We start from the raw sequence: 25,646 nt of genomic DNA on the forward strand, positions 1-25,646 counted from the left end.
CCCCCAAGAGGAGTTTTTGTAAGGTGCTTGGTAATATAGCACCCTCAGATTCCCTCATACAGTATTATAATGTCCTGATGCCTACATTTATTTGTAGCATTTAAAATGATTGATTATTGTTTGTGGTGTTTTATGTTTTATGTATCTTTTTTTGTTGTTGGTCACATTCAGTGTTCATTTTCAGAAATGAGTGGAATGACATGTTTGCTGACTCTACAGACATACCAGCATATGTATTTGGTGAATACCATAGAAGAGGCCATGACCTGTTAAGAACAGTAGCAGCGAAATATCCCTGTGAGTCAGGCTCTTTTTAATGAAGACGCAAGCCTGTGCTTTTGATCTCATTCCTGGAGAGGTTGGGAGAACTCCTTTCTTCAATCATATATTACACACACACACACACACACACACTCAAAGATTTGGAATCACTCCAATGAGAAATAATCCCTGTATATTAATTTTTTTCTTCTGCCCCTGGGCTCCAATCCCACCTTGTTATTTTGAATCCCCCCAGCTGGGAGAGATTAATGCAACCTGACAATCTTGTCACAATCCCTTCCACGGCCTCTGTCACACAAACACCCACACACACTCGTTCTTCTGCACCCCTACCACACGAACTGAAGATCAGAGAATTGAGTGGATGAATCAGTTAGTTAGTAACATGACTCCCTCTGTCAGGACTGAGTGTCAGCTTTGATGAGAAACTATAGCAATGTCGGTTCTTTGTTTAATCACCATCATCATTAGAGTTCTCCGAGGCATTATGTTTGGAACACCCTAACAACGCTCAAGGCAAATTCTCAAATTAGTTGTTTAACATAGAGCTGTACTAGCATTCTCTAATAAGCTATCCTAAATGGAATTGGTATAGCACTTCTCTCTGTGAATATGTGAGGATTTTTGAATCTGTCAGATGTGAAACATCACATGCTTTTCTTTGATCAGCCCATAAGAAACCAAATTCAGCCCTCTGTGGCAAAAGATGATCTTCTGGTTTGGTGGCTGAGATTGGTTCTTTTACACCATGCTCTCAAACATGTTTTTCAGTCCCACAGTTTTATCCTTCTCCTTTGTGGTTTTTCAGTCGAAGAAACCTCTTTATTCTTGTCAACCGGGGACATTTCTGTTCTTTTGTAAAAATGCGTGCACGCTTGAATGGAAGTTATCATAATACTTGAACCCTCGAAGGCACAAAGTTAATTTTATCCCTAAGAGAATTAACTTTATTTTAGATAATACTTATACTGAAGCAGCCATTTTTTTAGACTAACAAACATCTACGCCAGATGCTAGATGCACGATGCGACAAAAGCAGATGGACATACTTCACGCACTCGCACTACTTCTGACACAAAGAACAAATGGATTTGCAAGTCACCTTGTCGCGTCCTACTGTTTTTATTTAATCTTGTTGTTTGAAATGGTTTATGATTCCTATGCAGTTATGCAGTTTAATACTAGAGTTAAATAATAAAAAATTATTAACCAACTATATCACTGCGTAAAAAGACACTCGGAGTCAAATTAATAAAAAGAGAAGTATTTATTCCTGCAAGAATAGGTTCAGTCTGACACACAGAAGTTACTCTGTGCATGAGAGTGACACCGCCCCAGGAACTCTTGTCAAGGTTCCTCCTTGTAAGTTGACTCCAGATAAGGTCCTTTCTGCTGTTTAGCTTCTGCACAAGGACAAAGCTCACACTAAAATAAGCTGGCCAATTCTGACTGTGCCTAAGGTCAGAGGTCCTGTCCCATATGTTCCTGAAAATCATTCACAAGCATGTACACATATATGGTTCAAACCACCTAGTAATCTTTTCTACTGATCAATGTAAGATTAAAATTTCCACAACATGATGCACATAAAAAGAAAAAGAAAGTAAGGATGCACCGATATGAAAATTTTGGCCGATAACCGATAATTCTTTATATTTGAAAGCCGATAACCGATATATCGGCTGATACACTTAAATCCAAATTTGTATCTAATTTTGAGAGCCTGATTACAAAAACAAAAGTCTCACAATTAAATCCATTTCCCAAGCGCACAATTATAATGATGTTCTCATTATAATGTTGTAGCCGATATGACAGATTTGCGCTGCACATGTTTTACCGAACCGTATTTTCATTTTTTGAAGAGATTTCAATCATGTTTCAAGAAATTCAAAAACATAAAGAGTTCTCAACAAGTGTCTCAGCTGAAGGGAATAATACATTATTTATCGGCTACAGCCACATTTTCTTACCAGGCCGATAACAATAACATTTAAAATGAACATATATCGGCCGATACCGATATGCTGGCCGATATATCGTGCATCCCTACTTTTTACTCTAAGGAGTTGTCACATTATAAGATACTGTATACAGTTCCAATTGTTTAGATATGAAATCATAAATACAAGAAACAGTCACAATTACCTTTTTTTACTCTGAGTTGGAACCAGATATACAGATAGTTGATCATTTTAATATATAGGTATGTCAATAGATATGTTTTTTGGTTGCAGTCTTAAATAGACTGTGAGTAGCACTTCATCTGTTCTAACTTGAGATTTTATAATGCCATGCACTTACTACCTTAGATGTGGTCGGTATAATAACAGACAGACAGACCACAAAACCTTTAGGAATCTGCTGGTCAAAAGCCTTGTGCCAGAGGCTCCAAACTAATATTTCATCTCAGTGGATGATAATCTTCATTGTGGCCTCTGCATCCCGTGACATTAATGGCAAAATCGGCAAGTCATGTGACTCTGCCCTCAGGTGTCCGTCATAGTTGTCGTGGTGACACAAAGCAGTGTTGTCAATTAGGCCAGTGCTCCAAATGGAAAGCGTTTGTCCTGCTGTCACGTCAACTGCCACTGGAAAGGCCTCCTGCAGGCCTTCATTTGACTCCCACAGACACTTCTTTGCTATAGAGAGCAGGAGGTGTTCAGAATAAGATCATTCATTGTTTATTCTCTGCCCTTTCCCCTCTTTCACTGTACTTCCCTTTAGCCTACAGAAAGGGTCACTTCTCGTTGCCATTTTGCATGACCGTTCGTAACCGTACCGTAAGTTTGTTGTCTGTATTTTTTTTAACTGTATTTTATGCTCTTCAAGGCTGAATTTATTTGATCAATAATACAGTAAAATTGCATTTTGGATTTTTAAATGAATGTGTGCATAGATACTGTAGCCATCAAAAGAAAAATCTTTATTAGTTTTTTTTTTTTTTTAATTAGATTTCAAAACCACACTCTTATTACTAATAGACATGACCTCTAGTAGTATAATTTTGATGAATACAAGATAAATTCATAGAGCTATGGTTTAATTGAATGGATTTTCAGTGCCTCGACCCGTGGGTGCTTAGCTTAAGTAGCCACTCTGTACTTGAGCGCTGTGGGCCTTGTTTGAACATGATAGAGAAGCTCTGCATGGCTGACCTGCCACATTAGAGCACTCTGACCCTGCAACTGTGAGATTGGATATAGAATAAATCCATCTGCTTTACACCGAGAGAGTATCAGCGCTCTCCATCTGACTGAGATAGTTCAAGAAATGCTGATTTTCTGATGTTCTGCATTTGCTTTGGCTTGCTAAAGAGAGGCTTGGGTTAGATTGGGTCACACATCCTCGCCAGGCACAACAGTCAATGACCTGGGACGGTCTGAAGGACAGATTCAGAGGGAACATCCGCCCATTTATTCTTCCCCCACTCGCCTTTATCTCCTCCAGCGCAGCGCTTCAGCCCTCACCCTGCTCACCCACCCCTGGACACTCAGATTAAACCCAAACTAATCCCATCCACTCGTACATGATCAGAGGCATGAGAGACTGCCCAACAGCTGCCTCAATCTAACCAGCATACCCTGATGTGTGTCCCTGCAAGTGCCACTGCTGATAAAACTGAATGTGGAGGAATTAGTTTTTACTTGGAAAAAAAACATGGTGCTCTCTGAAGACCCACCCAACCTGCAGAGGAGGTACATAGAGAGAAAGACACATGGATACAGTTTCTTGGGAATGAAAGGACGCTAAGCTCATATTATTGTCCCATAATCCCTTTATGTTCTTGGATTCCTTGGATTCCAAGAGTGAAATCCCTCCTTCACACTGTCTTACAAAATACATTGTTTTCATAGCAGACACATTCACACTTTTACAGCTGGATATTTATCTGCCCTTGTGCTTTTTACTAAACCCATCATGACCTTAACCTATATTTGGTGCCAGTATAAAATGAATGGTTACAAGGCAGGATTGGGTTGAATTTTCTTTTCTTTTAGAATTTTTGAATTGTTTGCACAATATTATTACACAACATTGGAACTGCCTGATAAAGGCTTAAAATGTTATTGTCCTCACCCAATATGAAAAAAATACAGATGTTGATTGTGCATCTGCGATATCTCAGTTGTGTGCAAGGAGTGCTAGCGATAAGATCATGTCAGCAGTGTGGTCGTTCTTGAAGTGAACTTTTACATGTATGTTTATTTTGGATTCCAGCATTGAACTAGAGCATGAGAGTACAGTTGGATGGGTCCGGTGGATGATACTCGTCAACTGCAGAGAATGTCTTATAGAAGAGAATTGGCACTCTCTGTTTACTTCCGGTTTCTGGACTGGCTGCAGTAACTAGGTTTGGTCATCGAGAACTGGTTCCAACTTGGGACTTTTTAAAAATTACGATGCCATTGGAATCGTTTAGAAAAATTTTTTCGATTCCAATCACCGGTTCCAAATGCGCAAGTTTTGGTCCATAGTGGCCACAGGATTTCGGGAAGTGCGCACGTTTGCACGAGCTTGCCTAATAATGCGGTTTTGCGGAGCAGCACTGTTGTTACTGTGCCTTGAATTGGTGCTAATTTGAAAACGAAACAATTTTTTTTACATCGCTTAAACTTTTAAATTGGTGTAAATTCATTCTTAGCAGGGAGTTTGATTGACATGCTGACCAATCTAAATCCACCATTTGTGTCCAAAAAAAGCAGTCAAGAGAGGTAGTAGATTAATGTTGTGGATTTAAACTTGGCTTTAACTGAGGTAATCTTTCACGACACATCAAAGAGCCACAAGACTGTAGGCCTGTAGGTTAATTTTCTTTTGACTGACCACATTTTAAAGTTGAGATTTTGTTTCATATTAAATATTACCTGATCGGTCCTGTCTGTCAGTGGGTTGTCAGTGTCCTCTATTTTTCACTGCTTGAATCCGAAATCGCCCTCTAAACCCTCATTCACTAAATTAGGCTTATTCCCTACGTTAGTCCTCTAATAGGCTACTGTTCACTAAGTAAATGAGTGAATGTAAACACATGAGTGAATTCAGATAGCTGTTGAGCGTTCATAAGCTGTAAACACAAAACAGACATTTTGGCATAATTTAATGTATAAGTTTGAAGTTATTGTGCGGGATTTTCAGAACAGGACAAGCTGTACCAGTATCTGTGCGTTAAACTCAATGGGCTTGGGCCCATATCACTTTGGTCCATTCAGCTTAAACAGCTCCAACAATTTATAAACAAGCATCACATGTGGTTTTCACTGTGGCGTCTGGCGCTGAGAGCGAGAGATGGTAGGGTATGCTTGGCAGAACACACCTCTCATTTCCTTTGTTAGCTTACGAAACAAACCATAGGTCTTTTGTCTGTGTTTTTGGACTGTAATTATTCAATAGGACCCCATGAGCATAAAAAGTCTCAGTCTTCTCATTAAGATCATAAAAAACTGTTTTAAAAAGTTTTAAAGGCTCAGCTAGCATAAACCGTGCACTGTTTTATATGTTCTGTTTTCTATGCTTCTTATTCTCCCCTTAAAGCAGAACGCATTACTGCATGTTACATCTGTAATCACAGTTATTATGGCCGTTAAACCTTTTTAGCAAGGCCTATACCAAAACATCACTGTTAACGTTGTAGTAACTTGACAGTGATTTCCCAGTGGAAATGCAGGTACGAGACAGGCTGGCGTTCACAAGTGTCTGCGGTTTAAGTACGGTAAATAGCCTTTTGCTTTGCTAGCACCATTGCTTGGTGAATTTGTAAACATGGGGAACCAAGCCAAGACCACAAGAGCACTCCATCTGATAAGAGCCGTGTAATGATTTTCAAATGGGAATTTTCCCTTCCACATTATTTGAGAGGCCATTTTCTTGTTGATATAGACCCATATTATTCCACTCACACACAATGTGTGCTTAAAAATACCATTGTCTGACTTTATTAACTTTATTTACTTAATCATTTAAATGAATACATAAATATCAATGACTGAATCAAAAGTTTTTGTTTTTATATACACACATATTAAATATAATATTATATAGGGGTAATGTAATAGACCAATCCACATTTCTTGTGTTCTTTAAAACAGCTTACACTTCACCTAATAGGCCTGTAGGTGGCACATAGACTTTATTTAACCAACAACGATAGCTTCATCAAACAGATAATTCAGTGGCATGCACAGGTTTTGAGCCCCTGCCCCTTTAATCATAAAAGTGAAAGTGCCCTTTTCAGTCGTATCACGGTGCCCTGCGGACCGTTATTATAAAAAATATAACAACTTGTAATTTAAGTGAACTTAAATGTGCAATATGTAACTTTTCTTCTAAAATGAATCCTTTTTTATTGACTATCTGTGAAGAGGTTTTAATCGCATATTACAATGATCCACTTGTCGGGTTTTGCGATTACCTCTGACGACCAGTATTCCTATTTCTATGTGAAGTCTCTGGGTCGGATTTTCTGCGAAATCCATCGGATGTGACTAGGGTTGGGTATCGAGAATCGAGTATCGATTGGAACCGGGACTAACTTTTCGTTTTTCCCGGAATCGTTCAAAAGTTAACATTTCGATTCCTAGTTTCGATATATTTACAGTCCGCCGAGCGGAAGAAGAAACCGCTGAACAACACCAACGAAGAAGCGTCTACCGGAAGTGTTGGCATAACCGCGCAAGTCGAACATGAGTCGGCGGTCCAAAGTGTGGCTTCACTTTTCTAAAAATAACGAAATCTCGGCAAAATGCAAAATTTGTGACAAAAGGAGTATTTGTGACAGAAGGAGTATTTTTCCTTCAGAAAGGATTATTTCCTTCCGAAAGACCGTTGGTTAGCAAGGTTAGCTAACCTTTTTTGACCCTGCCTCTTAAAAGAATCGGAATTGAGAATCGTTAGGAACCGGAATCGAAACAAGGAACCGGAATCGGAATCAGAATCGTTCAAATTCAAACGATACCCAACCCTAGATGTGACGTGCATGCGCGCTCCCGAGCCAGACTCCTTTTTATATACAGTCTATGCGACGGCACTGCAGCTGAAGACATGGAGTCTGATAACACCCAAAAACTCCTCCCTCCAGCACAACACAGACTCCAACACACACTCCACATAAATATATAAAAAAAAAAAAATTATCTGCTGAAGCTCGTCAAGCGTGAATCGGATCGACTTAGGACGAAAACATGGATCAACGTCGGCAGAGTTTTTGAATTATGGAGAGGCCTCCACTATTTTTATTGTGATAAATTACAAGTATTCAGATATGCTGAAATAAATAATGGTAAACTGCAATGAAATAGCAAGGTAAACTACAACATATATGAGACATGAAATAAATACATAAATAACAAGGATAACAAAAAGTAGGTGCTTTAGGATTTAACTTTTATTTTATGTACTAGATTTACTGTCAGTTCAGTAATGTTACTTCCTACGATCTTACTGTTACACTGAAATTGTTCAGTCTAGTTCACTAACTGTTTTCGTTATCATATTATACATTCACCTACAGTATGTTGAAATTGCTGATTGTGAAAGATACACAAATAGTTATTGAAATGCCTTATGCTAGATAACACCACAAATGTAACATTATCATGTTACGAGCATGGAGCATTAGTTCAACGTCAAGCTGATACTAGCCTATTATTGTAAAGTTGCAGTGGGAGTTGACATGAGTTTTCAGCATGTTGTGTGATGCTTTTTGGTGGGACAGTGCACGCCCCTGCCACTGATATCCATTTTCTTTGAGCAGAAGACTTTCACTTTCTCTCCCGTCTTCAGACAGAAGCATATGTCATCCTTTCATGCTCAGAAGCAGGACTGAGTCTTTGGGGCAGCGCCATAGACGTTTGGGTCAGGGCCCGAATCCCCCTCCCTTGTTCTGAAGGGATGACTGGAAAATCCCTGCTAAACACGCAGCAGCTGGAGTCCACTGAGAGGATTCGGCTCTGACTCAAACTCTATTGCCAGCATGTTCATCATGTCACCGCTTCAGCTGATATCCCATAATGAAGCACATAGACACGGACTAATCATTCTCCGGTTGATGTGAAACAGAAGGGTGGGTTGGTGATTGTGTTCATTTTTCCTTTGTTTAGTGGTGTTTGTTTCTTTCTTTGATTTGAGCATGATTTTTTTTTCCAGTGTAGTTTGCTAAGAAGTCAGAAACCAACATAACAAAGATAAAATCTAATTATTCAAACATATAAACAGAGTCGGCGCCAGAGCAGATCTACTGGAGGGGCATTGGGTCATCAGCGGGGGGGGCACTGCCGTTTAAGCAAAAAAAAAAAAAAAAAAAAAAAACGAAACACCTTTTATTATTATAATTATTATTTAAAATTATTATTTGCGAATTTCCCCACCACTTTTTGCCAGGGTCGATGTTGTCCCAGCACTTTTATACATCTCGCGGCACGGATGCAGGCATGTACTGGCCATCGGGACTACCGGGACATTCCCGGTGGGCCGCGGTCTGGTTGGGCCGGCGGCCCGGCGCGTTATGTATTTTGTTTTTAAATCATTATTAATTGTAAATATATTCTATCGTTAGTATATTGTTATATCGTCCAATTCCGGGCATGTGTCTCTCTCATGAAGCCGCATGAAGCTGACGCGAGCTGCGAGACTAACAGGTCTGATGGGCAATCGGAATCAAGTTCAAATCTAGACTTGAAAAGCGGCCGCTTTACAACAACTGCAGTGATGCGATGTGATGATGTGCAACGAAATGTCAAAAGAGTATCTCTAAACGTAAAGGGGGACCGAGAAGTCGAGAGAGAAAAAACGTCAAGACAACGACAATAACTTGAGGCAGATGCCACCAAATGTGTTAAAATAAATGAATTATTTGCTGGACTTTAGTGAAGATGTCAGCAGGGCGCGCCTGACTGCTGAGGTGAGACATTTAGAATGATAGGCTACACGTAGCCTTCTGCATTGTTTTGTTTAAGCATGTTACGATATTCCAACTGTAGGCCTCCACTCACTGATCGATATAAATGACATTTAAAATTCTCAGCTCTCTGGTTCTGTCCATTTTATTACGAAATTCAGACAATACCGTTTTGCCGCTAGAAAATATAACGTGACAGGTCGCTTTAGCGCCTCAGTTCAAGTAAACCGATCATCTGTTACTTTTTATTTAAAGATAAGATACAATAGCCTACAACTTTTCAAACGGTATATGCCTCATAAATAATATCAATCAGTGCTTTTCAACAACGGAAAGAGATTAATAAAACAGCAGGAGAACAATTATGTCACAGAACGTTACCTCAGGAAAGCCATTTAATGACAATAGCACATAGTTGACTTGAAAAATAGCTATAGAAAGGAGTATTTTGCATACTTGCATACCTTTCAAATAGCTATAGAAAGGAGTATTTTGCATATAAATATGCACATATATATATATATATATTTTCAATTTGTATCCCTGAAAGTGCCTGGCAGAAGCCTTATGTGTCATAGGCTAAATGTGAACAAAAGACAAAGATAAATAACTCACTGCTCTTGACTAATAGCTTTAACAATGATTTATATATATATATATATATATATATATATATATATATATATACAGGGCCTGAAGTTAATTTTTTCGGCCACCGGCCACTGTGGCAGGTAGATTTAAAAATTCACCTGCCAAAGAGACTTTTTACCAGCCATTTTTTTTTTTTGCCTCATAAACGTAAAAAAAAAAAACCCCAGGAATTTCACAATATTGTTCTTTAACTTGTAAGAATACACATTTAAGTGCTGTCAAGTAATAATAACTCTAATAACATACATTTAAAAAAAAAAAAATCTTTTTATTCCTTGATTTTGACAGACACACACACACACAACATAGTATAGGCTATAATATATACTCAACAGATAGACCTACCGCAGCTCGTAAACAAATCACACGCGGCTGTGTTGATGGCGGATTTAGTCACGTAGGTCTTACTTTTAACAGCTTTTAGTTACAGCGTTCAGGAACGGTTAAATATGAACTAAATTGATACTGTTATTACTGATAAAATTACCGGGTACCGGACATTTTCTCACCGGTTCCCAACTCCCAACATGCACAGTTGCACACGCACACACATCTGTGCAACTGTCATTGTACTTTAACCTACAACAGCGACGCATTACATTATCTCATCCCATCTCATCAACAGTTTAATACTCGCACACGTAGTCAGAAAAAGAGCCTCATCTTCTTTCTGATCGCATGAACATTACGAAACAACAGTCGCTGTCATAAATCAGCCGCTCACGAATCTTGCCATTGCCGCCGATTGTTCACTTTGTATTAAAATGTCTTCTTTACTTTTCTTTTTCTCATCCTCATCTTTTCGTTGGCTGTTTGTTTCAGCTGGCCTCTTTACCCCAGTAATGTGCCGCCACATTTTAGCTAAAGTCAAACGCAATAGCGGACTTCGTTGAAATGTAAAAATCCTATGAATCACTCACAATTCTCATTGGCTACCTGCCAATGTGGCAGGTAGATTGACAGTGTTACCCGCCAATAGCAAAATTCACCCGCATTTGGCAGGTGGTCGGGTGTTAATTTCAGGCCCTGTATATATATATATATATATATATATTAGGGCTGTGCAAAAATTAATTGTGATTAATCGCATCCAAAATAAAAGTCTGTGTTTACATAATATATTTGTGTGTGCTGTATATAATTATTTTGTATATATAATTACCTATGCATGCATGTATATATTTAAGAATTATTTGCGCTTAAATTATGTATATATATATAAATACATAATCTATATTATATAAATATAAATATTTTATATATGAATAACACATTTTCTGAAATATATACATGCATGTGTGTGTATTTATATATACAAAATAATTATATACAGCACACACAAATATATTATGTAAACAAAGACTTTTATTTTGGATGCGATTAATCGCAATTAATTTTTGCACAGCCCTAATATATATACATATATACTATATACACTATATAAATGATATAGTATAAATGAAATATAGGTATACTATATAAACTATATTTCATGAGGTGAAACATCACTGCCAGGACCTACAGGTCCTGGCAGTGATGTTGCACCTCATGAAATATAGTTTATAGTATAGCCTAAGAATATTCTATTAGAATAATAAGCGGCACATAAATTAAGACCAGTTATTTACAATAAAGCCTTATAAAATCATTTCCATTTTATTTGTTTATTATTTTAATATTTTTTTCTTGGTTCTGATAGTAAATAAAATCTAATCAGTAATTTTACATGCAGATTAATGCACGTATAGATGTGTGTGTGTTTGTGTGTGTGTGCATAGTGGGCCGGTCTGGATGAAGTGTCCAGGGCTGATTTTTTGTCCCAGTCCAGCCCTGCACGGATGTACCAATACAAATAAATATCCGGTTTACAGAGCATTCATTTGTTAAATAAGAGGCGATATAGCACGCTGAAATGTGTTGTTTTTTAAATCAAGTGATCAAAGTGCTCGTTGACTCGATCTGTGGTGCTGATAAAGTGTTCTCTTGTGTCTCGCGCTGCCACAATAAACATCTTCACACGGACGCGCGCTTGATCTGTTGCGGCGAAATCTCTATTCGTACAAGTAAAATGCACTCAAACATGTCCCTGCTTGACAACCACTGATAAACATAATCGGTTATAATGATGGGGAAAAAAAATATCTAAACGAGTGTGGACTCGAAACCACAATCTCATGCATGCCAGTCTAAATTTCTACCACTGGACCAACAACACTTGCGATAAAAAATAGAATTGGATGGATCTATTTCTTCACGTGAAAATTCTTGGCACCAACACATTACATCCAATTAGACAACAAATTAAACACAATGTGCTATTCAAATAGATTGCTGGACATTTGGTATTGTATAGCCTACATCTGATTTATGATTTAGCATTGTATTAGAAACTGTGGTAGGAGGGGCATCAATGAGCGCTAGGGGGGGCACGGCCCTCGAATGCCCCACCATAGCGCCGACCCTGCATATAAATATATTAAATAATTGAAATATGTTTACAACCTGCTAGCATAAGGCATTTAGTAGGGCTGGGTAATAAATATCGATTTCTCGATATTAATCGATTCTCATTTTTACAAACCGATATCGATTCTTAAATCTCAAGAATCGATTAGTCATCCTGTTTCGTTTGAAGGAATGAGACATTGTATCGCGGCTGCGCGCATCCAACAAATCGCAATAATCTTTGTCCTTTGTTACTATTGATATGAAACAAAGTCTCAATTTTCAAATTACGTCCATTTTCTTTAGAAATTCAAAAACATAAATAGCGTTTTGCTGTTTTGGCGCTGTGGCGGGAGATCGCTCTGGCGCAGCTCCAGAGAAGCAGCAGCGCTGATCTCTCTTCCGGGTTAATAATACCAGCTACAGCGCGAAATAAACATGAATGAGCATCTGAAAGTGTATTAAAAGATAGAGTACAACTTATCGAAATCCCTATCATGTCACATTGATTCGTTTAAACTGCGTTTCATCCGTGGAATGACGTCAGTTAAACAGCTTGTAATCAATGTCATGTATCGTCATATTTACCTCAGAAAACTCACATAAACTCGTTAGTCCACACTCGTTAGTGTTCTTCAATATTTAATGCATATTTAAATAAATCTGGCAAGTTTTTATGACAGCCACCATTTAAATGTTTATATTTCATATAATCTTCTTATTATAAAAATAAATAAAAGTGTAATTTAAGTGTTTGTATAGCTATAAAACAGTTAATTATTACCTTCATATTAGGCTAATGAAACCTAGTAGGCTACAACTAGACTATATATATATATACCATAGTTTACAGCATTTAAGAGATTTGATTCCCTTGAGAAAAATTGCCATTTATTGTAACTGATATCCAAAATAATCGATATTGAATCGAATCGAATCGAAATCGAATCGAATTGCAAGCTTGTGAATCGAAATCGAATTGTGAAATTTGTCTCAATACCCAGCACTAGCATTTAGTAATATACTTCAAATATTAAACATATATTTTTAAATATATATTATTTTAAAATATAGGTATTTACTTATATTTGTCTTTAAAACTAAGTTTTGTATTTAAGCATATGCCATTATATCAAATGTTTTTTTGTTTTTTTATCATAAATTCTGTCAAGTATATCCAACCTTGTTTATTGCATTTTATTCAAATACTCTTTTTGCTTTCAAAACTTTAAATGTATTTGTTTGTTTGCATTTACACTGCTTACACATGTAGTGCTACTTAAATCAAGTTAGATACCGTGATCCATTGAGATGTATTGAGTTGTGACATCTCGATGTGTATCATATTGTGAGATTTGTGATACACTAGCTTAAGAGAATCAGGAGACTAACGAATGTGAATCTGGTGTGTGTGTCCAAGTTTATTTTGAGTTGTTGTAGGAGTTTGTGCTGGTTGGTGTCCTGTGATGCTGGGCTCTCAGGTCCTTTTCAGACGAGTGCCAAGACTCACTGCCATCTGTTCACACATCTCCTACCACTCTCAGTTCCTTGCTGAAACTCACACTCTTGCTTAAACTCTCATTTAGAGCACATTAGTGTAGAATATCACATTTGAACATTTGTTTATATGGCTGTTTTCCCTCATCAGGTTTATTTAAAGTCATTTATGCATAAGGTTGATTCAGAGCAGCTTGATATACAGCACTGGCTCTTTCCATTAAGTCACTGTAATCATCTGTTCTGTTTGTGATGTGTGCAGAGTGCAGTCATGGTGCTGTGATCTTCATCTTCTCTTCACTCCCCTTTCGGTCTTCTACCTTTCATATCTTTTACTAATTCTTGCGTCATATTCTATTCTTGATTTATTTTTTCCTGCTATTTTTCATAGTCTCATCACGTCTTGTCGATTCTTTTGTCTTCTCCTCTTGTCTGTTTCTACGTCTCTTCTAGTTTTGTCTCATCTTATCTCTCCTTTCCTTTCTTGTGTTTTCTCTCCTCTTAAGAGTCATGTTCTGGCGGACAGGACGGATTTTCCATTTTTGGAAACCCTGCACACATTACAGCTGATGTAGACAATTCTAGTGTATCTTCACCTCAGATAAACAACTGTAACATTAGCGAACAATCTACCATTCTCTCTTTCTGTCGCTGCTATTGTGAGGTGATGGTCAATATTGTGCTGTGTTTTCGCGAGGTGTTGGGTGTTCCATCTTGACTCTGATCTGATACTTGTCATACACACCGAAGCACTGAGATGAGGAAAAATCAATATTTTGAGACAACATAGCGAGAGCTGTTGACCTGACCTGAGGGAGAGATGAAGAATGAGAGACAAGAGCAATGAAAATGACTGAGTACAAGGATGAAGCTCCACACTAGAAACAAAATACAGAGAAGAAAAAGACACAGCTTTGATGGATGAGTCATACACCGTCCCTGCAGGTGTTGTTGTTGAAGCTCCATGAATATTTAGACATATTAGCAGATGAACACAAGAGCAATACGCCTAACAGCCTAACACATAGACTAATTTAGCTGTATTGATCCCTCAATCATCTGTCCGCCTGCCTGGACTGATTCTGCTTGTTGCAAGCCAGAAAATGGGTGGTAGAATGTATGATGCAATGCATTATAGTCTGTCATATATGATGTCATTAATACGGAATATCCGCAGTGAGAGACATACCTTGATTATACAGTATTTTTGCAGATATACACAGTCACAAATACATTTTCTGCTTTGATTTAGGAAGGAAATTCTGTCAATTAGATTTAAAAATATGATATCAGTACTATTTATTTTGTTAATATCTGAAAAAAAAAATATATATATAAAATTAGCTATAATTTTAATGAACATCCATGAGCCATTTCAATTCTGCAGGAATGTGCAGAGTTTTGCAGCAACAGATTCAAGAAACAGTCGGTCTGTGTTTAAGGAAGTTTAGCTTGTACATTTTGGCTTGTTTAAAAGCATTATGTGACAATAGTGCTACTACATTGTCTGTTTGTGCATAAAGAGCTTGTACATCTTTTATAAAAGCTCATTGTGGAGTCATCTTAATGGGTGCCACTTGTCTGAATTGATAGTTGTCATTACACAGTGATGTTCGAAGTATTTTGTTTTCTGAAGGTTTGTGAAACTTTAAATTAATATAAGTTATGATTGGTTATTATTAAAATAATAATCAAGCAATAATGTCGTTTCCAAAAAGGTGTTTAGTATGTTATTGAAGGCTATCCAGAATATGAAATCGAATGGAGAAGCGTTAGAGGGCAATGACAAAAGCTGCATTGTTTTTATTGAAGACAAAAACAAAACAAGACTGAGCAGATAAGTAATAAGTCATTGGTAGGTTTCCTGCTGTCATTTTTTTTTTTTTTTTTTCATATTTCGCTCATTAACTGTTTTGAGAACCTACGTAGAAGCTTCACAAGCATCTGCACTCCATGTTTTGCTCCGACTGAGGAACAGCTAGTGTCACCATGGCAGCAGGCAAGGCTAGCGGAAAATCTGCCCATACGCATGTAATGAGGCGACACAGCACCATCCTCATTTTTGCATATGCACATGTGCTTTCCTGTTTGTTAGTGTGTGGCTGCTGCATTATACACTCGAGACCCTCTAGCACACCATCTGGAAGCCTCTAGAAGGGCAACCAATAAGCCTACTCACATGTGACTCATGACTGGCATTAAATCAGTGTAAATACTGCACACATTTAACCCTGTAACACGGCACTAATGCAGCTGTGGAGAATGGGGGGGGGGGGGGGGCTTCACAGATCTGTGAAAAGCGCTTTACATCTATGATTTCATCAGGGTGTTTCATGCCACATGTCCTTTAACGTCATCTTTAGGGGGTAGCGTGATCCGTGAGTGTGCACACAAGCTGTGCCACCAAAGGCCATCTTAAAACAACCCCTTTGTTTGACATTTTGTTGTGTTGCAATTTGCAAACGTTTATTACTGGAATCACTATTTGTCTACAACAGTTTTAAGCCCAAAATATATTCCGGCCGTCCGTATATATTCGACTGTCCATGTGACATAGTTAGGGCTGCAACCCTATTTAGTAGCAATACAGTAGCACATGTGCAAGTAACTTGAGTGCTTGCAAACAAAGTCCACCAGATGATTTGATGTGATTTAGCTGTAAATTGCATTAAGTGAAGTTTCTTTGGCTAACCCAAACCTTCTCTTGTTCCACAGGTGATCTCTGCGCTGTCCAGAATATCCCACAACAGCATTGCACAGATCAAAGGCATCAGGTAATTAATTTCCTCCACATGCTGATTGTGTTTCCTTTCAGTAATGGTGTGTCTCGAGTCTTTAGGAATATTTTTTGGGCTGCACCTTTTATGTGGCTCCATTCAGTGGGCCCGCAGGTAAAAGCAGTTGGCACAGACCACCGCATATGTGCGAAACCTCTGAGCCAAAACCCATGAAGTGTGTGGTTGTCGCTCCCCTCAGGTGTTTTAGCGGGGTGGAACCTGCCTCCCTGCTTTATAGGCGACTGGGATCACTTCCTGTCTCATTATTTGGCCAGTCTGTTCGCCCTGCTTCGCAAATAAAGCCTTTTATCCGACGAGGTAATGAGCTGATGGAGCGAGCCATTAGGCGTTTTGCCAGAGCGGGGCGGAGGCGATCGAGGTAGTCAGTAAAGCGTAACAGACTGAGGGGTGCCTAAATCACTTCCGGTGGGGACAGGGATGACCAAAATACTGCCCGTTGATTTGTCAAAAGTCTGGACTGAAGCTTTTGTTCAGGAAAAATGTATTGATTCTCCATTGTAAAAGTTTGAAGTAGTTGGAGGAAAGATTTTAAGATGGATTGTGGCGGCAGATGAATCTACTGTGACTAATGTAAGTCAAATTTGCACCCTGAGCAAGTCTTTTACACTTGACGTTTTAAGTGCACTGGATTTTGGGAGTTATAGTCGCATAATTTCCTGGCTGTATACAGCAAGCAATGAAAGGCAGCTTTGTTTTCATTGATACCAAGATGTGTGTCACAGCTTTGCGGGCGGAAACGGCATATGCTTTAGTTGTTAGGCCGACTGTAACCCACATTTCTTTAAAAAGACCTTTTATTTTAGTCTGTTTTACAATTTTGTGCCGTAGAATTAAGGCTGAATAAAATTAGCTTTCTGTTTTATTTCCCCTTCAAGCATCTCAAAAAGCAAGAAATGTCTCTGTCTTGTTTGGATTATTCCTCGGACAGGCTTTTGGATTTGGTTTAAAGCTGCATGCAGATGTTTTTCCTGACAGGGCTTGAAAATCAGCCACATTCTCGCAAACAATCAATAGACAGGGTTTTCTTTGCACAGTTTGGTTGCATTGTTTTATTAAAAGTCTCCTATTATTCCCTGTTTTTGGGGTGTACTAGAATGTTTTCATGCTTTATTGAATTTATTTATATATAAAAAATAAAAATAAATGTTATAGTTTTACAAAATGCCCCTCCTTCCGAAATACGAAATGTGCTGTGATTGGTTAGCTGGACCAGTGTTTTGTGATTGGCGCATTTGGGAAATGTCCCACCCCTCCATAACCACAAGTTCTTCTCTAGTGTATATATTATTAAGGATTTTGTCAATTTTAAACCAATTCGAGCCCAATTCACACCCTGACACAGATTTTAAGCAAGGGATGGATGTGTGGATGAGCTGGTTAAAGCGTAAAGCATTGTATACTTGACGTGTTCGCATGAGCGCAAAGGTGCGTGCGGCAAAAATAGCGTGATTTGTAACAGTGCGTGCGTCTCCACATCCCCAGACACCATTTACTACACAGAAATTAATAAATAATAATGAATAAAAATATTTTTTTGTTTTTTTTTTGGGTTGGTGACTCCTGTAACGTTACTGTTTTACGGTCAGTAGTACTAATCAGCTGATTGTTAAAGCCACAACACAGCAAGGGAGAAGAACTAAGTTGCATGAAACAATCCAACTACATATTTTACACCACTGACAAGGGAAAAGTTACTACTCACAGTGTCTATGGCTAGCTTCTAGCTTTCTGTGGATTCTCTTTCAAGGTATGTACGAAACACGCAATGTTTCTTCACTGTCGGCTACGGTAGAAACATGATGTCACAATATGTCGACCTTCATAGAAGAGGGTGGCCGTGGTTATGGAGATATAAATGTCTCATTCTAAGGTAATAAAAACAACGGTTCGTTGAGTAAGGTCTTTATACACCACTGAACACATAGTTATGGATCTTATATTGCATTTCTGTCAATAGATCCTCAAAAATATTACACATTGCACCTTTAAAGAAAGACCCTAGAGAGAGAGACACCTCCATAGCATCATTTTGCTCTTTGACTTCTTTGGTTAATGGTTATTCTGAATGCCTGTTAATTAATTAGCCATCACAAGATACAGAGTGCCGCTTCATGGACCGACACTGTGACATTATTCACAATGAACATCTTTTTTTCAGCTGTGACCACATCCTCTTTCTCTTGGGCTTTCCCGTCTACACAAAATCCAACTGGCGATCAAAACAGAAATGTTACTCTGTTTTTATTGTTCAAGTGTACTTTGTTTTCTATTATACATCTAGACTGTTTTAAGTAACACAGTCACACCTTTAGATATAGACCACCAATTTTACATATGGAGGTCCTGCTTCAATAAAAAGGCCTTTTAATAAGGAGCAGGAACACGGAAAGGCAAAGTGTTTTTAGTGCAACACCTGTTGACATGATCTCTGGTTTTCCTCTTCTCAGCATAGCATGTACCTGTATCTGAACCAATGCTCTCTTAAATTTACTCGGATTTTATTTATCACTAAATAAATGGTCTATGTGCAGATCACAGTATATGAGGCAAATCACCCTCATTTTACTGTATTTGTGTGCTGCATTGTTTAGCACCAGGAACTAACATGCAAAAACTAACTTTAATCCAAAACCTACTAGTGAGCTATCCTTCTGTTACTGACATTAAAGTTCATAAGTCACTGATTTGGAACACCCATGTTGACAGGGTCAACTTTGTACCCTATTTACCCATAAAAGCTAATTTTAGTAATGTGTAGTTAATGCGTATTACTACTCAAGAGTACTAAAATGTATCTTTTAGGGGTAGATAAGGTACAGAGTTATCCTTTTGGAGTACTGCCCAGAGACAAGCTGTTGTATCCCTAAAGGTAAAAAAAAATGCCAATAGTCAACTTACTCCATTTTAGACCAGATACACATTTAAAATCTCTCTGATACTTGAATTTTTAAATTAGAAAGGGAAGTTTTGAAATTATTTAGAAATGATTTTGTCAACACAAATATTTGTATTTTTCATAAATTATGTTGTCAATAGGTGTTAAAGGCTGTCACCCATTGATTTAACAACCTGAATGGTTGTTTGGAAAAAAAAACAAAAAAAAAACATAGTTTAGTAATAGGTTACTGGAGACACGGGCAAGATTTCTCTCTCTCTAACACACATTTTTACTTTATTTTTTTTTTTTTACCCACTGACATGTGAACAACGGCCTGTATAATGCCATATTGTATACCAAAAATACGCTATAGCTACATGAAGCAGTCATTCATGCACAGAGCCACTGTATGCCTTAGACATGCACAATTTAGCTTCATCATCCATTTACTCATAGATTGCTATGCATTATGGATGTGCACACACATCACATGCAAGATGGTGCTGTCATGTCTTATTCCTCTGGGGTCTGAGGTGTTTTCTGGGCCCTGGAAGTGTTCTGACATGCTCTGACATTTATGCTTTTTTTTTCTTCTGATACTTGTGACATTTTCATGACTAGAGTCTGATTACACTCTATTCAGCACAAACTCTTCTATAGTAATATTCAGCAGCAGCATGTATGGAAAAGTGTTTAGTTTTGAGATAATGTGATTTGAGTTTATGCATGGTTTGTGAAAAAGCTAAAACACATTGTCACTGAAATAAGGTCATGAAACCCATACTAATTATTTCTTCACAAGGCTTTTGAAAATTGCATCACATAGCCTAGAATATTTGCCTAGAATAACATCAGCGTGAGTGAATCAAACTGAAGCGATCGAGCCGCTCCAAACTATGAAACACTGTTCTTACCGTATTATACATATCCACAAACACAGTATTTAACTGTAAACACAGGTCTAAACATTATAATATTCACCATGAATAAATACTCATGAGCCTACGAGGTGATGAGGGCGGTAACAGCTCTGTGTTCCTCCTGGATCATTTGCATATGAACAGATCATGCACGTGTGGGCGTGGTCACATTAGCGGTAATCAGCTTGGGCTGGTACATGTCGTTGCTTTCATACGAATTACTTAAACAGAGAATATTTGTTTTTGATATTTACATCATTTGAAAATGGGGACTTCAAGCTTCGTAAAGACATTTTCTGTTGCATTTCAGAATGAACTTCACATTGAGAGAGACGGGAGAATCGCATCATGTTTGTTTTCTTTATTTTATGAAAAACATTGTGTTTTTATTATGAGTGTACACAAATAAAAGACATTAAACAGTTTTAAATGATGTTTAACACTTATATGTAGGAGGGTTTTAGTGGGACAAGCATAACAAAAGAATAACAAAGCATAATGTGCATTACATGAATGGTTTTGCTCCTGCCGTTTTATCGAAGACAGAGATTGCGGAGCAGATTGAATCTTCTTGTAACCATCAGATAATCCCCCGCATCCACTCAGCTTTCTGCTTTATTGATTCATGTGGTGATGGACACTGCTCTTCAATGCAATGTGAAAGGGCTGTATCTCACTGAGTCTGTATCTGACTAAGTCCTGAGAGAAACCCAGAGTCTGCTGGTGGAGTTATCAGATAGATGCTCTCCCCTGATCATCCTTCCAGTGATATTCCAATATAATCCAGGCAGGATCAGGTGCTCTGGGCTGCTTTGGATACTGAGGGATTACTGGATTCCTGCTTTTTATAGAAGATCAATATAATCTGACATTTTGCTTGCAGTTTTACTCTGATGATGAGAAATCAGAGACATTACCTATGAGAGGAAAGAAAAGGCATCAGGAGGGATTGTAGTCTTGAATAAAGAATCACATTTTACATTATAAAATGTTATCGGATTAAAACATACGTAGTTTTATTTTAATTATGAAGTACATTTTTATTGTATTATTTTCTAAATACACATTTCTAGTTTTATTTTACCACAAGGCACATTATTTAAAGAAGGTTTGTCTTCATAATCTCGTCAAAACTTGCTCCGTCTTTATACATCATAATGCAGAAAGACTGAAAGTGCGATTATTGTTTTTGTACAATAGTTTAATAAGACGTTAATATTTAGTAGCCTGCACAATATATACAGTTACTTTGTGTATTTTTGTCCTTTTTTTGTTCCTGTGAATAGGCATGCTTGAGCAAATCAGTTCGGTTGAATGAAGGACCTGTCCTTACTGAATGAATCGCTGTTTTTGAAATGATCGTTTTAATGATTCAGTCAGTGACTCTTTCATAAAGGCAGTTATTTGTCACCACCTATTGGTGTAACAAGGTAACCTGCAGAAAGAATCACTGAATTTTTTGACAGAGTTGTGCATTTGTATTGTTAAAGCCTTAATAGCATGAGTAGGTTTATACAAAAACTAGCCTATGCAAAATGAGACTTTTTGGGAAATTTTTGCTCAATTATTTATTGTATAATTATTACAAAAAAACACGTGCAATATACAACATGTCTTTACAACATGTTGTCATATCATATCATAATCTTGTGTAACCTAATAGAAAATGTATAAGTTTCACTTTTCACTTTTTCACTTCATGAAGCAAACCTTGAACGCTTCAGATGTTTTAATATTCTTCAAGCTTTTCTGAGCCGTCGCTCGCAGAATAGAGAGCACATATCTGCTTCTGTGAGATAAAACCCCACGGATACTGTTTTCTTGGACATAAATGGAATTGAATAGAGTTTGTGTGTCTGCAGAAATGTGTCTGCAAAATCCAATTAAAGCGAGTATTTGCCTGATGTGTTTTAGGCTGTAATCACTGAGGGATGGGAGCAGCTTTCATTTTATTCTGATTTCAAATGACCAGGTTTGTCACAGCTCTTACATTTTTGTTTGGGTGAATATACAGTAGACGTTACCTGGTGTTTTATTAAGAAGTGAATGATTTTAGCTAAAACACAAAGACTCCTAATTGGCCCTGTGTGAATATTTGATGTCGACAAATGAATCACACCACTGTAGGCCATTGTGCCATAGTACCTGCACCATTTAAAAGTTGGACACACATTACTGCATTTGTTTCTTTTTATGAAATTAAATACATCTTTTATCTGTTTGTTTTGCGATTGGTCACAAATACAGCATTTAACGGTTAGAATCTGACTCTAGATCAGCAGAACTACAGTAGAAGGGTGTGTTATAGATAAATAATCCATTAGTAACATCTTTCCAGATATATCCATTCAGAATGTTATTTAAGTTAGATGTAATTTGCAAACAGTTTAGATGAGCAAACAGTGGTATTTTTTCAAACCCATAGAAACAGTAACTAGATAACCTTACCTTTGCTTTGACAGGAGAGTGGTATCCAGGAAGCAGGGTTTAATTCACGTGATTAATTAGCATGACATTAGTGAGCAGGTTTAACCTTCTTTTATTATAAACACGCCTGAAGCAGATGATGAGGAAGTCCTTTTAAACCAAGACGTTTAATTAGTGATTCATTTGATGAAGCCTTGTAAGCAGGCTAATTATTTTGCTATCAGCAATTATTTCATCATGCGATGCAGCATCTTTGTGTTATGAGTTCAGAATGGTTATAGTATCTCATCACAAATCCTTGTTTTAATAAAATACATCTGAGCGAAACGTATATACTTTCACCTCAAATAAGTAATCCATTCATTTAGAGGATGTTTTCCTGCCAACAATGAATGTGATGCTGCATTATAATGAAGAGAAAATTAATGTTGTGGATGCCATCTACAATTAAGCTTGTCATGGTGACATTTTTTTAAAAATCTTTTCGTTTTCGTAAAATCTTATCAAAGTGTTTGAGAGTCGACAGGTTTTTCGCAACACCTGCTGCAGTTAAACACTCCATTCATGTCTATTTTTATATGTGCGAATTGTATGTGCATCGATTTGACGTATATACACAGCCATATGATCTATATCTGTCTATGGGCTAACTGGCAGCAGCTTTAATGTTAAAAGCTAATGGTTGTGTGCTCTGTTAGCTGTCAGAGAGCATCTCTCTCTCTCTCTCTCATTCTCTCTCTCTCTCTCTCTCTCTCTCTCTCTCTCTGTCTATCAGAAAGCATCCTCAAGTGTCTTGTTGTTGCGAGGTGTGAGGTTAGGAGTTGGTCACATTGTCAGAGTGCATGTGTGTTTGTTAGCTTGCTTTTGTGTGGGTGAGGATGTCCGATGTCACTATTGGTTAAGAAGGGGGGCTCTTAGTGCATTTGACCCCAAGAAAAAAAAATGTCCACAAAAAAAAAACAAGTGACAGTTTGCTTTGATCATGCTAAATCCCTCTAGTAATATCACTCAAGGTCAGAGTCTTTCCTACCCTATAGCTCTCTCTCTCTCTCTCTCTCTCTCTCTCTCTCTCTCTCTCTCTCTCTCTCTCTCTCTCTCTCTCTCTCTCTCTCTCTCTCCCTCCCTCCCTCTCTCTCTCTCTCTCTCTCTCTCTCCCTCCCTCCCTCTCTCTCTCTCTCTCTCTCTCTCTCTCTCTCTCTCTCTCCTTTTCTCTCTCCATCCCTGCTCTTTGACATCTCCGTAGAGACAGAAATACAGCGTAGTTATGATTGAAGAGATGGCCTTCTGTCAACATGACATTGAACTTTATTTTAAAATTTTCTGAAGAAAATGTCAATGCTCTGTGCCTGTTCATAACTATATGCGAATATCACCACCATCTTGGAACAGTCAGTTAGGAGACCTTGGTAAATGGAAGTTTATAACTTCATGTATCAGTGAGTCATTAAATCATTAATTTAAACGATTTGTTCTAAAACTCTGATTATTTTACTTAAAAAAAAAAAACAGCTAACCATTCTTATGAGTGGGTCATTCACTCAACCGAATTGATTTGTTTCAAAATGATGATTCTTTCAGAAACAAAACAAGAGACTGTCTTTAGGCCACGTGTCCACCAAAGCGTGCTTTGGGCGCTTGAGAGCGTTTTGGCAGCGCATGTTTTTTTTCCGTTGAGACGTTTCGTTGCTATGATGCAGAATATCTGCAGCACAGTTTACTTGTAACTGATTTCACAGATAATTTGTTTCATACTAAAAATGTATTTTTCATCCATTTTGTTCGGTTAGCTCTGCCGGTTGATGTCGTTGTACAGAAAGTTGTGACTGTTGGTCAGTGTGGTATTAGTCCCGCCCCTCCTCCACTGTGATTGGACGGTTGGCTAAAAAGTGACAGTGATGAATGCTGCGTTTTATCCAAAGTTGAACTTTTTCAACTCTCGACGACCAGTAAGAAACGCTGGACACTCGGCGCTTCAACGTGAAAAAAACACTCAGCACCTCGTCACGTTCATTGTGCTTAAAAAACGCGGCGCTCCCGTTGAAAACAATTGAAAACATACGCCAGGCGCGTAGAAAAACACTTTGGTGGACACATGGCCTTATGCATGAATCATTGAACGTATTGAATCATTAGAAATGCATGTTGCAGTAATTCTGCTGTGGGTTTGTTTGGATGTTTTGTTTTTCTTGACAGTAAAAACAAGAAAATTATTTGGCAATGTTGTGTCTAAAATGTAAGTTGCTTAACTACTTGTTTATTGAACGTTTGTGTAAGAGAAATATCCCATCCTTGCCTGCTAATCACATCTGTGGTGATAAATGGCCATAACACACTGTTTCTTGTGTGATATTTTGTATAATCGTATGTAATATAGGGCTCTTTCCAAACATGATCTGAAGAGCTCCACAAGCCATGATGTTTTGTGTTGCACGGGAAGAGTGCATAATTCAAAGTTGAGAATCACATCTATTAAATGTTGTGACTTTGAGGCGTACCCTATACATGCTAAAGTGAAAGTGACACGGCTTGCCTGAAATTCACTTTATTTTCCATGCCTCATGTTTTTTGCATACCACATAGCACCTTTTGCCCCACATAATGTGCAAGATTAAGTGATTTGATGAGATCTCTAGAGGAAGTGCCATGCCATTAATCGAATAATTGATCGGTCCTCCATTTGCAGCTTTCTAATTGGCTGGTGAATGTTCGTGAGCCCTGGATTTAAAACCCCCAGCGGGTCAGCTCTCTGAGGAGTCTGACACGCAGTTATTGAGAAAGAGGCTGAAGTGTTTGCATTTAGGTGTTCCTGTCAAACTGCAAAAGCCTGTGTCATTCAGTCCTGCCATGGCCTTTTC

General features: G+C 37.9%; 1 protein-coding gene across 6 annotated transcripts in view; it reads left to right on the plus strand.

The window, feature by feature from the left end:
- The window catches only part of vav2 (vav guanine nucleotide exchange factor 2), a 178,314-nt gene that overhangs the window by 108,419 nt on the left and 44,249 nt on the right, over positions 1-25,646 (plus strand). For all 6 annotated transcript variants that reach the window (XM_089123460.1, XM_089123461.1, XM_089123462.1 and 3 more), the window contains exon 3: positions 16,484-16,542. In XM_089123460.1, coding sequence (XP_088979586.1) covers positions 16,484-16,542 — 59 coding nt within the window. The remainder of the gene's footprint in view (positions 1-16,483; positions 16,543-25,646) is intronic.

Source organism: Pimephales promelas, chromosome 19 (genome assembly GCF_988280905.1).
Source record: "Pimephales promelas chromosome 19, fPimPro1.hap1.1, whole genome shotgun sequence".
Lineage (NCBI taxonomy): Eukaryota > Metazoa > Chordata > Actinopteri > Cypriniformes > Leuciscidae > Pimephales > Pimephales promelas.